This window comes from Talpa occidentalis, unplaced genomic scaffold (assembly GCF_014898055.3).
Source record: "Talpa occidentalis isolate TD23 unplaced genomic scaffold, MPIMG_talOcc4v2.1 talOcc4.6, whole genome shotgun sequence".
NCBI lineage: Eukaryota > Metazoa > Chordata > Mammalia > Eulipotyphla > Talpidae > Talpa > Talpa occidentalis.
The window spans coordinates 1,054,612-1,068,969 of record NW_023604972.1 but is presented as its reverse complement, the minus strand read 5'-3'; the positions used below and the strand labels follow the sequence as shown (position 1 = coordinate 1,068,969).

The 14,358-nt window shown below is 65.8% G+C and overlaps 1 protein-coding gene across 1 annotated transcript; it reads right to left on the bottom strand.

The window, feature by feature from the left end:
- Positions 1-2,944: 2,944 nt before the first annotated feature.
- Positions 2,945-10,605, bottom strand: MSANTD1 (Myb/SANT DNA binding domain containing 1). Its single transcript, XM_037529647.1, has 4 exons — positions 10,590-10,605; positions 7,620-7,884; positions 4,598-4,873; positions 2,945-3,185 (listed from the first exon to the last, which is right to left on the bottom strand). The coding sequence occupies exons 1-4, from the start codon at positions 10,603-10,605 to the stop codon at positions 2,945-2,947; spliced, it is 798 nt and encodes a 265-aa protein (XP_037385544.1).
- Positions 10,606-14,358: the final 3,753 nt, after the last annotated feature.

Here is a 14,358-nt window from a genome sequence, read left to right as displayed (position 1 = left end):
CGAGCACCAGCCTCCTCTCCTCCAGGCAGGCACACTGCCTGAGCAGGTGCCGGGACAGGCCACAGGGCGGATGCACAGAAACGGCCAAGCCAGTGGCACCGAGGCACAGGACAAGTCACGGACGCAAGCCAGACAGAATGCCTCAGGGTACAGCTCCAGGCTGCATGCTGCAACAGCCCAGTGGAGTCACCGTGTGACACGCAGAGATCAGAGGGCACTCACCCCAAGGCCAGCCCAGTGGGGCTACTGGGCCACCACCCCCACTAGGACCCCGGAACCCAACGCAGCCCTGGATTCTCCCGGGCCGGGGCTGGGGAGATTTACCTCACGCCCTCTTCCACTAAAATGCTTGTTTTGGAAAATGTATTTCCCCTGCAGTGCGATTCGTGTCAGCACGGGGTGGGCTTACTGCTGTTCTCAAATGGGGCTTCATTCCCTCCAGGGTGCGGAGCAGGCAGCAATGCCGGTAGCTGAGCCACTGAAACAAAAGCTCTCTGGCGGCTTCAGTGCCTCTTGGGGGGTGACGGGGCCCTGAGACCACAGGCTGAGAGCGCCCCAGGCGGGGCTCGTGGAGCTGACCCCCCGCGGCTCTCCCACGGCCGAGCTGTCAGCACAGGCTCCAGCCTTTCTGCGGCTCCTCCCGCCGGGGGCGGCCAGGGCTCAGGAGCAGGAGCCGCGCCCCGGCCGGGCTGCCCCAGAAGTCCTCTCGTCTCTCCTTGGCACGAAGCTTTGCAGGTCACCCCTCTCAGAGCAGACCACGGCCGCGGCTGCGCTCTGTGAGCAACAGGGGCCTCTTACCTCAGAGGTTTTGGGAGGTGACGTCTCTCCCCAAGCTCGAGTATTGTTCTCGACTTTTCAATAAAGGCGGGAGTTTCCTCCACGCAACCTGGTGCGTCCAGTGCTTGCTCAAGAGCGGTGCGGTGTTCCGCTCTCATGTGTGAGAGGTCGAGGTGACTGAAAGACTCTTGGTTGTTTATTTGCTTTTCTGGGGATACAAAAAAATAGCTGAAAATAAGGATATTTTCACCTCCTTTCCGGCTCTTCCCTGCCGGTCTTGCCTGAGTGCACGAGCTGGGAGGTCCCAACAGCGCCCCGTCACAAGGGGATGGCAGCACCTCGTGGGGGTCCTGACTGGTGCTCGGTGTTCATGTGTTTTGCTGACTCTTACTAAATATTTAATATTTAGTGGCGCTACTTTTTACTCGTGATACCACCTTCTCCTCCTAACGGACCGACAACCAAGAAGAACCGGACACTGTCCGACTGTTCGTGAAGGGCGTCCGGGGGCCCAGCTGAGCCTGCGAGGGGAAAAGGACGGGCGGCGCTGGGCTCCGCTCTGCGCAAGACCAAGTCCCTCTACCTGCAAACGCTGAGGGGCCCGACGCCCGCAGCCGCGGGACTTGAACATGGGGGCTCGATCCACCAGGAGGCAAAGTGCCGGACACATGGCCCAGGGGCTCCCAGTGTGACCACCCTGAGGCAGGGGCAGGTGGGCTGGTGGGGTTCATGCACCCTCCCCGCAGGCCACCCAGCAGGGACCCAGGTTGGTGAAACAAATTCAGTGGCAGCAGCTGGGCCCGCAGCAGAAACTAGGTACAAGGCAACTCCCCGTCTCCTGCCTGGGCTGCGGGTGTGGAGCCACAGGGCCTCACAGAGCTGACATGTCAGGGCACACCCACGCTGCAGGACACGCACACCCCACATGCACGGCGCCACCATGCTCTGCACGACACACAGGTGCCACACCCGCTCAGCCTTGGGCCCCAGCACGAATCCACGGCACGCGAGCCCGGAGAAGCCCCCGGGACTGCGAGGGCCAGTGCTGCGGCCTGCTCCAACACGGGCCCTCAGAACCCTGCCTCCTCCTGCCAACCTACAAGCCACCTGGGAGTCTGGTGAGTCAGAGAGAGGGTGGTGAGAGACCTGGACACACCTGGAGGGCCTCAAGGGCCACTGGAAGGTCAGAGGAGCCGGTGGCTGGCACACGAGGGTGGTGAACCCCAGTCTGCCTGCCCTGGCAGTCTGCTTAGATGCAGTCAGTGGGAGCGTTTCTGGACAAGGCACCCCCAAGCCATGACGCCTCAGAGCCCTGCTGTCTGGGCGGCACCTTGCTAGTCCCACCCACACCCTGTGGCTGCCTCCTTGGCAGCCGAAGGCCAAAGCCCAGGGCGCCAACGAGACCTAGGAGGTTCAGCGGAGCAGCGTCTAGAAAGATTTCCCTGCAGGTGACCAGGAAGAGGCAATAAGGCAGCTCTGCCCTGTAGCTCATCTCCCTCCTGGCCCTGCCTCCACTGGCAGCCCAGAGCTTCCCGCTGAAGCACAGCCCTGGGCTTGGGGGTGCCAGCTCCCACATGCCCACCATGGCCTTGCTGCTCCTGGGAGGTGCCCAGCGTCCACCCACCTTGAGCCCCACTCAGGCTGTCCCTGCAGCCCTGTGCGTCCAGCCACCTGGTCTTCAGGGCCCTTCCAGCCCTGCCCACACCATCTGTGAGTTCGCCTTCCTTGCGTGTATCCCCAGGAGCGTGAGCCCTCGAGCCAGGGACTCCTGGCACAGGAAACTCCAGGAGTGCCTGGAAGAGTGACCTCGCCTTAAGCGGGGGACAGTGGGCACCCGTGTCCCAGGAGGGGAACAGATGGCCGCTCGCCTGTGTCTGTCTGCCTGCTTGGCACAGACTGACCCAGCGCCTCCGCCAGGCAGGACGCGGCTCTGCATGCAGGCGGCAACGGAAAACCACGTTTAATAGGCAGCGCCAGTTCAAGCGTCCCCGGCAGCAGATATCGCTGGTCCCAAGACGTCCTGTGGGGAGCCCCGCGGGGTGGGGCCCAGGAGCCCTCCTGGGTCTGGGCGGAGTTCTAGCACTGGACGTCGGCCTGTGGGGTCCAGAAGGAGCCCCGGGAAGGGAGCCCGGCGGTCGCCGGAGCCCCAGGGCCGGGCCGCGCTGCGCTAGACGCTGGACTTGGCGATGAGCTTCTCGAGCAGGCTCATCATGCGCTCCTGCAGCTGCAGGCTCTGCACCTGCAGGATGTGCTGCTGGTCCAGCACGCGGCGCGCCTCGCGGCAGGTCTCCTCCACGGCACGGCCCAGCCGGCGCTGCTCCTCCAGCATGGCCTCCAGCAGGCGCAGCTTCCGCTTCCGCAGGTGGCAGCTCTGCAGCTTGCGCTTCTTCACGGGCCGCTCGTCCGACCTGTGGGGACAGTGCGGCATGGGGCGGCTGGCCGAGCACGCAGGGAGACCGAGGCCCCGGGGAGCTGGAGTGCGCCCGCTCGGGGCGGCCAGCCCTCCCACACAACAGCCAGGGCAGTGGGGCACATTCTGCCACCGGGCATCCCCGAAACCCCTTGAGTGAGGCCATCAGGGGCACGGGTGAGGGGTGAGGTCCAGAGGCCGCCCCCAGGAGATGGGGGGGACAGCGACGCCCGCTGGCCTTGGGCAGGTGGGAACAGGTCCTGGGAGGAAGGGGTGGGAGCTCCCTTTGTCTCCAGCAGCCCGGAGCCAGCAGGCCTTGGGGGCTTGGGCCCCACGAGGCCTGGAACCCTGGTGGATGGGGCCTGGGCCGGCCCTCAGCTGCAGGCAGCAGCACCCTGGGCCGACCTGCCTGCAAGGGCAGAGAGCTGGCACGTCTCAGCAGACCCCCCCTCGCCTGGCCACCCTGGGTCTCCCCAGCAGGACAGGAACTCAGCTCCTCAGGGGCTCCTGCTCCAGCCTGGAGCCCTGACTGCCTAGGGCCTGGGAACCGGGCTCAGCCCCTGCAAACAATTGGCCATAAATCTCAGGCTTCCCTGCCAGGCTGGTTGGCCTGTCAGCAGAGGCTTTTTGTGTGGGGTCTTGGCTGAGAACTCCCTTTCAGGGGAGGGGTGCTGACAGCTGAGGGGGTGTCACAGCTAGGGGTGCCCCAGAGACGCCTTCTCACCCCCACCCCAGCCGACAGGGCTGAAGGTGGGCTCAGGGGGTGGCCACAGACACACTCTCCCTTGTGCCCTGCTGGCTGACTCCTAGTCACCCTTGAAGGCCCACCCCAAGTGTCCCTCCTCAGGGCCTGGCCCCACATGCAGCGGGGGGCAAGGCCAGGTGGCCACCGCAGGCTGGGGGCAGTGTGTGGCGGGCGGCAGAGCAGGTGGCACACCCAGCCCGAGAGGCTCAGGAAACACACCTCCCTTGCCGAGGGGACCAACAAGAGGCGGAAGGGCTCTGGATGGGGTGAGGGTCCGGAAACCAGGAGCTGGGGGCCGGCAGGGAGGCACACCTGGCCCCCCTGTATAGGGGGCCTGTGCCGTCCGGTCCGCCTCTGACCGGACCAGCCACCCTCCGAGAACAAAGGCGGAGCCCCACCGTGCAAGGGGGGACCGCGGCCCGGAGAGGCCAAGCTGTCCACAGGCTAACAAGCGATGGAACCGGAAGACTCACCCGGTGGCCAAACCATAGCCAATTTACGTCCACCTGCCTCCCCGCCTGGGCCTCCCTGTCCCTGGGGTGCTCGCGCGCCGCCTCGCCCTGGCGGGGATGGCAGAGGGGTGTCAGCGCAACAGCAGGCCACCCCTGCAGCTCTGCCCCTGCTCTGGGGCCGGCTCCCGGCCCGCGGGCGGGGAGAGCACACACCTGAGCTTAGGGGACAGTGAGCTGGAGGAGCTGCCGGAGCCGTCATCCCGGAGGCGGCCTTCGCGGGAGCACTGGTTATACGGTAGGTACAGAGGGGCGGACTTAGCGGACGGCGACAGGGACGCCTCGGTCGGGGGCGCGGAGGGCCCCGGCTGCTGGCTGTCCGGCAGTCCGCCGTCGCGGGGCTCGGGGGCCTGGGCCAGGATCCTGCCAATGGCGGGGTAATAGGGCCAGTCGGGCGGGGCGGCCTCGCTATCTGTCATGCATTTTAATTTCCTGAAACGAGAGACACAAGAGCCAAGGGTGAGAAACAGCTGCTCCCGCCCTGGCCCACGGCCCTGGGCGGAGTGGCCCTCGGGCTCAGGACCCAGGGGAGCCACGAGGCACAGGCGGCAGCCGCTCCTGGCCAAAGAGACGCTGGCCTTGGCAGGAGGCGTTGGGGGCGGCACAGCCTGGGGGTCGCGAGCAGGCCCGCGCCCCACTCACTGGGCTGGTTCGGGTCAGGGCGGGCCCAGCCGCCCGGGACTGTTTCTCTCTTCGCTTTTCTATAGTTTCTAAACGCTCTGCTGTGCACAGACACGGCTTTTAAGCGAGCAGCCAGCAGTACTCAAGTGTGCGCCAGCACAGGTGGGACGGGTAAGCTCTCGCGGCGTCAGGAGACTAGCGGGGAGGCGGGCACCGTCACGGGGGTGGATCTACGAGCGCGGGCCGCAGCACCCCACAGATCTGAGACCGTCTCTCGCTGTGTGACCTTGGGCGGGTTCATTAGCCTCTCTGAGCCCCTGTGTTCACACCAGTAGAGCAGGGATATCAAAGTAAGGTGCTCTTGGGGTGTGGGGAGCGTTTCGTGGAGTGACCCCCGGGGCCTGCAGAGCGCACACTGCCCGGGCTCACGAGGGCCGGCCTGACGTCCCCCCCCCCGAAGACACAGGCCGGCGGTCTGCACAGTGCAGCTCTGCCCACTCTCTGCCTGCCTCCTGCCCACCACCACAGACAGCCCGCGGGACCCTGGGGGGCGAGGGACAGGCGGTGGGCACAGCGGAGCTGGGTCACCCGGGCCAGGCCGGGGAAGAGGCCACAAGGAGGGTGGTGGGGGCTCCCTCAGGCCCCAGCCTCGGCCTGCAGTCCTTTGTGCTCCTGCCCAAGCTCCCACTGTCCCCAGCTCACAGACACAGCAGCTGGGGAGGGGCCCACTGCACAGGGCGGCCAGCAGGGGCCTGCTGTGGCAGGAGGTGGCCCTTGGGAGCACTGCCCACCAGGCAGTGTTCTCAGCAGAAAGCAGGTGACAGTCACACAGGGGAGAGCAGTCACACAGGGCTCAGTCTCCGGGCCATGGCACCACTGTCCATCACACGAGGGGGCTGAGCAGACATGGATACTGGCCCTGTCTCTGCCCTGGCTCCCCTCCAGCCCCCCTGGGGGCACCCAGCTTTCCTGCCCCCTCAAGAAGCCCACTCCCCACCCCGCCCTACCCTGGCCTCCCACTGATCCGGAGGCGCCTGAATGGTATTCCAACAAAGCATGCGCCACAGAACTGGGCCACACCCTTAGACTTTCTTAACCTGAAAACCTTCATATATAAAGAGCTCTCAAGTGAAAATAACAGCCCCTGTCATGGGGGAGGGTCTCTGGGGAGAGGGTAGGTAAAGAACAAGGCAGTCAAAGTGTTGGCTTCTCCAGGGCTGTGGGGCCTTGGGCATACCCTCTCTGCTCTGGGCCTCCATTTCCCTGGGGTGAATGAGGGCAGACAAAGCGGTCTGTGAGGACCCAGGGTGTTCAGGTGCTTCTTAAGCAAGTGCCGTGAGGAGCCAGCAGCCGGAGAGAAGGCCCCAGGCCCTGTGCTGCTCATCCCCGTCTCCTGTGGCCTCTGGGAGTGGAACAGGATCCCTCCCTTGGCCTCTGGAGAGGGCTTTCAGGATAAATAATGAATAACCCACCAGACACCCATCAGCTGCCGCACAGCTTCCCTGGCCACTGCAGGTGGGCTGGTGGCTGGGGGCCCGTGAGCATGCAGACAGCCACACCCGTGCAAGGCTGGGAGTTGAGGACACGCATGCAGAGGGGCCTCGGGACCCCCACAGCTGCCTCTCTTCTGGCCCTCAGGTCTGGCAGGGGCTGGGGACAGGAATGGGCAAGGCCTTGGTTAAATCCAGGTGACTGAAAGCAGCGTCAAGGGTCTCCGGGTGCAGGAGGGGCGGGGTTCCCTCCTCACCTACTGGGTGAGGGGTCCGCTTGCTACAGTGTGGCTCCAGGTGGCCCTCCCTGCAGGGCCTGGTCAACACCCCTGTCCATGGTGGCCCCAAGGCCTGTGGAACCCACAGATCACATCCGTGCTCCAGAAATAGCCACCAGGATGCTGCCAGGCTCTGGGGGCCGCCTACCCAGTTTTGTTCTTCTCCCACACCCCAGATCCTGCTTGACCTTCACCCCAGCAAGACCTGTGCCTGGGGTGTCCACACCCAGACCACTGCCCACACCAGAACCTCTGCCCACCCGACACCTGCCCTGCCCGTGAGCCTGTCTGAGTGACCTTCTGCAGACAGGCCCAGGCTCCCTGTCCCGAGGGGCTCCATTCTGGGCAGAGCCAGGTGGGACTAGGTGGAGGCTGAAGTGGGGCCAGGTCCAGGGCCCCCAGGCTGGGAATCCCTAGGCCCAAGGTTGGCACCTCCCATGAGCGAGCAGGAGCCTGCTGGGTGCTCAGCTGGCCCACAGCAACCCCAGCACCCTCCCCACCCCACCCTAACACAGTGGGGTCCCACTTGGCTCAGGGGACAGGAAAGTGGGTGTCAGGAGCAGGCGGGATGCAAAGGCCTGGCGGCTGGGCCTCCTCTGGCCTCCAGCCTCAGTTTCCCTGCCTGAGTCCCACCACCCTTTTGAGCAGTCACACCTGGGCCAGTGACCTGCAGGCCCGGCTGCCGGGCAGGGTGTGCGCAGGCTGCGTGGGGCCCCTGCCCGGGGTGCCCAGCCCTGGCCTGCCCCACAGGGCCTCGCTTTCCGGCTCCTGGAGGGGCCCGGCACCCACCTGTACTGGAAGGTCATGTTGGTGATCTTGATCTTGATCTCCTCGCCCAGCCGGCGCTCGCCGGTCATCTCCAGCAGCTTGCTGGCCATCTTCTCGTAGACCTTGGCGTTGCGCTTGGTCTGCTTCAGCTCGTCGAAGAACTCCTCCCAGACAAGCATGAGGCCGCGCATCTCGGCGTCCGTCCAGTTGCGGGCCCGCCGGTGCTTCTCCGCCTGGGGGGACACGAGGTAGCCGGGCACCTCGGCCGCGGCCATGCCGGAGGCACCTGCGGGCGGAAGGCGCGCTCAGGGGGCCGGCGCCGGCCTGCGCACATGGGCGAGCCCGGCCTGGAAGGCAGCTCGGCACTCAAAATGGGGCCTCCATCTGACAAGCAGGAATTTAGTTAAAAGCTTTTAAACGGGAAACGTCATTTTGATGTCACGTTTCCATAGCAACAGAGCAACTGCATAAGCTACAACAACAGAAACCTTTTAACTGAAAGCACAGGAATCAGACCGCCCTGACGGGCCGTCAATACTGCAGCCAGCGGCGAGGCCCAGGCCGCCTCCGGCCCCCGGCCTGTTGCCCACCTGCTCGGCCCGGCCTCTCCGGCCATGCAGCGAGAGGGCCATGAGGGGCTGACCGGGTGCAAGGGGTGGGGTCCCAGTGGGGCCCCGCCTCAGCCCCACCCCGAGGCCTGGGGGCCCAGGCCAGGGAGAGCTCAAGACCGGGAGTTGGGTGGTAGAAAATGGGTGACCTGGGGCTAACAGGGGAAGGTGGGGAGAGGACAGAGAGAGAGGCAGACACGGGGCAGACCCCTCAGGGGCCCACCACACAAATCACACACTGCCGCTCACCCCTGTGGCTCAGGCATGTCAGTGAGAGGGGCTGGGCTGAACGGTGCCAGGCTGCCCTGAGCCGCCCCTGCTCTGCCCCTCCGGGGGTGGCCTGGCCCTGGCCTGGGAGGGGCAGGTGGGCTGAGGAGCCTGGTGGGGGCCTGAGTCGCCAGGCATGTGTGAGCCTCCCATGCTGGGCAGTCCCCACAGCCCTGTCCCCTGCTTGGGCATCGGCCATACCCAGCCTTCCTCCTCCAGGGGGGCGAGCAGGGCTCCCTGTGTCCTCAGTCCCGCAGAAAAAGGCTTGGCAGAGGTCTGCCAGGAGAAAAGTAAATAATGGGGGACTGATCCTCAGCAGGGCTACTTCCTTCTCAGGAGATTGCCCAGACTCTGTCTTTGGACTGACTGGCAAACTCCTACTCATTCTTCAAAGCCTTATTTTGCTACCATCACCGCCTCTGAAGTCTCCCGCTCCACTTTTGGTCCCCACCCCACATGACAAGGCAAAGTGCTGCATGCCTGGGAGAATGTTCCCACCATTCCCGGGGCCCCAGGAGACCCTAACACCGACCCTGGACCAGGTGTCCCCTGGGCTATCGCCCTCCTGCCACGAGAGACCTGACCAGGCTCAGTTTCCACATCTGCGGGCCCCGGGGGTGACATGCTAGCTGCCTGCTGGGCTCCTCCATTCCAGGAACCAAACTCACCCTAGGCCTCAGGTGGTGTGGAGGCTGGAACCAGCTTGACCGAAGCCAGACCCCACTGCCAGGCAGGAGTGTGGCAGTGACACTGACCGCCAGCACTGCCACTATGGGGCAGTGACTGAGCCAAGGGGCAGGTGGACAAGTGGCCCTGCCCGCCAGGGGGCAAAGGGCACCGGTGGAGCACCTGCCACAGCGGCTAGGGAGGAGGGGGCCTGCAAAGACTGCAGGGGATGCGCCACCTAAAGGCTCCGACACAGTGGTCTGCCCACTGGGGCCACAGCCTTGACTGCGCAGGCTGGGGACCTGGCGGGCCCTGTCCCCTGGCAGCGGGTTGGCACCCAGGCCCAGTGCCAGTCAGTGAGCCTGCTTGTCTGTGGGTTCCAGTGGTCCTGAATCCAGGGGCGGGCTCAAAAAGTCCAGGCTGAGAACCAGTGGTGGGAGATCTCTTGCGTCAGATGGCTGGCAGTCCACTGACCTGGGAACGGGCACGAGTCTCTACTGCACCCCATGGGCACCGGCATGTCCTCTGGAGCCCTGTGCTCAGGAGGGCTAGCTGGGTGCTGGCCACAGTGGCGCCCAGGGTGGCCCGGTGGCTGCAGTCAGACGGGGGAGCAGCGGGCGGCAGGGGTGCATGTGGGCAGTAGAGGGCCTCTGTATCCCCTTCAGCAAGCTCTCAGGTCAAGGCCTCCTGCCATCATCTCCCTATGGGAGTCCCTTCCTCTGGAACCTCAGGATCATCTGGGGCCCAGGGGACATCCCTGCCTAACCATGTGGTGCCCCCGGGAAGCTCAGGATGGCTGCACTCCTGGGCGCCCAGAGCGAGTGCAGGAAGGCACATCTCCAGGAAAGGCCCTGCTCTTCAAGCACAAGGTCTGACCCTCCCAAGCGGCCCTCCAGCGGGCACTGAGCCGGAGCACAGCTCACAGGGCCAGGCAGGGCTGCCCCATGGAGCCCAGGTGGGCCCAGGGCCAAGGCAGTGCAGCATGGGCAGAGGCTGCCGGTCTGCCTGGGGCTGGTGAGTAACTGACAGGAAAGCTGCCGCCCCAGGGAGCCAGGGGTGCTGCCAGGACCATGGTCACGAGGCTCCTGGTCCTCGGTGTCACCACCTGCTCAGTGCCCCGCACCATCTCCACCTCCCGTGGGAGTCACATGGGTACAGGTACCCCTTTGGCCACTCTGGCAGACCCCAGTGGCAGGTCACCAGTGGGACAGGCTACCCACTCTGCAGATGGCATGTCTGGGGGATTTGGGGCAAAAGACTGGATGCCAACCTTCCTTCTCTTCAGGGGCACTGCATGCCCCCGGGAAGGAGATTCCCAGTGTGCATCCTGAAGCAGAGCCTCGACTTTGGGCCTCCAAAGACAGGAAGGAAGTAGGGGACAAGGCCAAGAGCCCAGCTGTCCAGCCAGGGGGACCCTGTGCCTGTCCTCTGAGGGGGAGGGGCTTCGTACCTTGGCACAGCTGCATGGCCTGCTGGGACCCTCAGTCTCTGCGGGGTGGGGAGGCAGAGGGCCCAGGGTGTGGCATCCAGCAGCACCTGCAGGAGAGGGGGCCACAGCTGAGTGGGGGGAGGCCCGCTGGGTCAGCCTGAACCAGCGCTCACTCCGAGCATGTGCCTGGCCCAGCCTGGCTGGCCAACGAGGAACCCTGGACAGGAGGCAGGCCTCCTCCCGAGGGCCAGAGCCCACCGCAAAGGCAAGGCAGCTTGGCACTGGGAGAGCTCAGGGCTCGGAAGACCCCCAACATCACGGAGGCCCAGTTCAGGTGGGAGGTGTGGGGCAATGTCGGGGGAGAGTGGTGATGATCCTCCTCAGGATTGGCCTGGCCCCATGTCCAGGGCAGCGGCCCGTAGGCCCTGCCTGCTGGGAGCCCAGGCCGGTCCTGAGCACCCCGGGCAGGTGAGTGGAGGCCTGGGAAACCAGGGCTGACCAGGAAGCCACCACCTGGGTGGCTCTTGGGTTTCCCTGGGAAGCTGGAAGGGACACTGTGTCCCAACGGGGCTGCCGCTGAGCCGGAAAGCCAGGACAACAGCGGGTGGGCATGGTTGCGGGGCCCGGGCGACACCAGAGCCGCTTGTCCTGCTCATGGGTCCGGGGCCCTGAAGACAGGCCCGCCCAGCAGGCTCAGCCCACTGCGAGATAGCCCTGAGGGCGAGGCTGCAGGCCAAGGCCAAGCCCTCCACAGAACGGCTCTTTGGCCTCAGGTCAGCAAGCAGGGGCTTTCTCTGAAGCAAGGGGGCCCTCCCCTCTGCCGAGCATGCTGCCGTGCTGCTGGAGAGCAAGCGGGGCCGTGCGAGACAGGCCCATGCACGCAGGAGCTGGCTGCCACCTCCAGGCACCTGGGCCCCAGCGAACAGTGGGCCCACTATGCACCTTGACTGGGGTGTGGGGAGGGGGAGGCCATCGGGGCCTGAAGTTGGAGCACAGAGGCGAGGTATTTGAGGAGCAAAAACCGTCCAACGTAAGAGCAACTGTGGGGAGCACTGACTGTGCAGGGCCAGCCCAACAAGCCCAGTCGCATCCTGCTCATGCCCACACCTCCCCCTGGACAAAGTCTGGCCTCCAGGGCCTCCGTCAGCAGGCCAAGACCGCTGTCCAGTGCAGAGAAAGGGCTCCGTGGTCACGGCAGGGCAGGGCACAGGCCTGCTGCTGATCCCTGGGAACGCTGCTGCGTTCCCGACAAGCACCCAAGGGCAGGGTGCTTGTCCTGTGCTCTGCTGTCCCTCGGGGCCCAGCGGGTGCGCACTCGGGGACTGCCCCACCTGCTGAGGGGAGGGTGGATGAGGCCCAGTGACCAGATGGACGGGCAGTTTCCCCTGCTGGCTCAGCTCACAGACAGGGTATTCGTCCTCGCAGGTTGGAGGGCTGAACACCTGCCCCGGGATGACTGCCACACCAACCACGAGGGCCCCGAGGGGCCTCCAGAGGATCCCCGGGCGGCCAAGTAAACTTCTGTGTGCTGGGGAGGCCAGGCAAGCACCGCCACACTCCCAGGCCAGGCCCTCAGGTGGGGAGACCAGCTGCACTGGGGGGCCGGGTGTACCTGGACCAGGAGCACACAGTGCCCATGGCCGCGGAGGTGGAAGGGGCCAGCCTGGTCACACCATGGCCCCTGCGTGAGCCCTTTGGGCCTACATGACCTATGGCCCCTGTGGGTTGAGGGACAATGTGTAAGCAAAAATTCAGAGCCGGTCATGGTGTGACTGGGCCAGAACCTCGCTCGGCCACCGCAGTCTCGTGGCCTGTGGGCAGATGGCCAGGCTGTGGTGAGCGGGCCCTCGGAGGACACAGGACGCAGGGTCTCCACTGCCAGGCTAGGAGGGGCCCCTCCAGACATCGGGCACCAACGGGAGGCCACCAGCTTCTGCCAGCTGCCCCCCTCCGCCCCCGGCAGAGTCTCGAGCCTTCGCGAGCAAACTAGCGTCACACAGCAACTCAGTTTATTTCTTGCCTTTAATTCCGACATACAAAGTCACGGCAGTCAGCAGAGCTGTAAGCACACGCCTCGGGTCGGCCCCTCCCGCTCCGCTCGGAAGTGACGGGCAAGTCTGGGTTGGGGCTCCGGATGTGCCCTCGCGGCCCCATGGGTGCACAGCACGGCCCCGCAGAAAGCCCCTGGCTGGGTGCCGAGAGGTGGGGGCCAGGAGGCCCCCTCAGCTGGGAGCCTGGCTGCCGTGCCCACCACAGGACTGGCTGCACGAAACCACAGTGACCGTCCAGGGCCCAAGGCTCCTGGGTGCTGGAGGGCCCTGGACTTGGCAGGCCACCCGCTGCTGTCACTGCCACCCACAGCCCCTCCCCACAGTCTGGCCGGCGGTCCTGGCCCGGATCGGCTAGCCACGCTGCCCGGCCAGACTGAGAGGCTGCCAGCCGTCTGCCTGTCCCTCCCACGGCCCAGACAGGACAGTAGCGACAGCCCCGGGCACTAGGTGTGAAGGAAGCACGCAGTCGGGCCACCGCCAGGGTTCCGTGTCCAGCCACACGGGCGACCGTGCCAGCCGGGGCAGTTACGGCCCCCCCGGGCCCCGTGCGCTCATTCAGCTCCCAGGAGCCGCCCGACAGCCCCGGCTCCCAGGCCTGAGAAGGCCACCTGCCAAGAGGGGCCTGCGGGAGGTGGGGCCCGTGGGGCGCAGGGCTCCCCTGCACTACTCCCAGGTAGTATGTGGGGTTTCCGCTTCACCCGCTTCTCTGGAAAGACACTGCTGGTGAAGGGCAGCGCTGGAGGGCACTTGGCAGGCGGGGCTCCCGGGCGGGGCACTCTGGCACGCACCCTGGTTTCGCTCGTCTTTCCTGACACTGCCAGCAGCAGAACAAACAACCGCAGAGAGGAAACCCCAAGCTGACCGTCCTCTCAGCCCTTCCGGCGTCCTCGGACAGGTGGCAGGGAGGGCGCAGGCCGAGGTCTTGCAGGAGCCGAGGTCGAGCCCCTCCCGCATGAGGGCCTGGAGAGGCGCCGGCTCGGAGGGACAGGTCATGTGAGTGCACACACCCCACTCTGGGGCACACCAGCCAGTCTCTGGGGGGGCACCCACACCCTGAGCTGGGCCCGAGCCCCCATGAGGCGCCTGTTGGACCGCTCTGTAAAAGGGGCCATTGCTGGGCCCAGCGACTCGCCATCCGGTGTCATTCCTAAGGGCACGGCCATCTCAGCCCTGTCCACGTCCACGTCAGAGCGGCGAGACCCCCTGGGCAGGCAGGGGCAGACAGATCCTGACTCTCAGCAGGTGTCCCGAGGTCCTGGAGTGAGTGGGGACGAGCTATGTGTGGCTCCCGCCTCCCCCCTCAGTCCTGCCCAGACGTCAGCTCACTCCTTCAGGCACACCAGACTCAGCCAGGGCCCTGTTGGGGGCTGCAGGGAAAATGGAAGGGCTGCTCTGCGGAGGCCCCACCAGCGCCCCTCGTGTGCACGGACAGCTGGCCGGCCCTGCCTCCCAGGGGCCCAAACCTTGGCAGCCAGAGGGGCGGGAGGCGCAGCTTGGGGCTGTCCCTGAGGCTGGCTCTGCAGCCTGCAGTGAGCAAGATGCCCCCACACAGACCTGGGGTGATTAAGGTAGTAGACAGGGTCTCCTGCAGACTGGAACACAGCTCCAAGGGGCCCTCGGACCCTAGGAGAGCCACAATCCGACTACACCAGAACTCGACCACGACGACTGACGTGACCACGAGCAGACGACTGTCCGAGGGACCGGGGGTGGGGGTGGGGTGGGCGGCAAGCAGAGCT

Coding starts and splice junctions, on each gene's coding strand:
- MSANTD1 (XM_037529647.1), bottom strand. Junction 4,874..7,619: donor AACATGACCTTCCAGTACAG/GTGGGTGCCGGG, acceptor CTCTCGTTTCAG/GAAATTAAAATGCATGACAG. Junction 3,186..4,597: donor TCACTGTCCCCTAAGCTCAG/GTGTGTGCTCTC, acceptor CTGTCCCCACAG/GTCGGACGAGCGGCCCGTGA.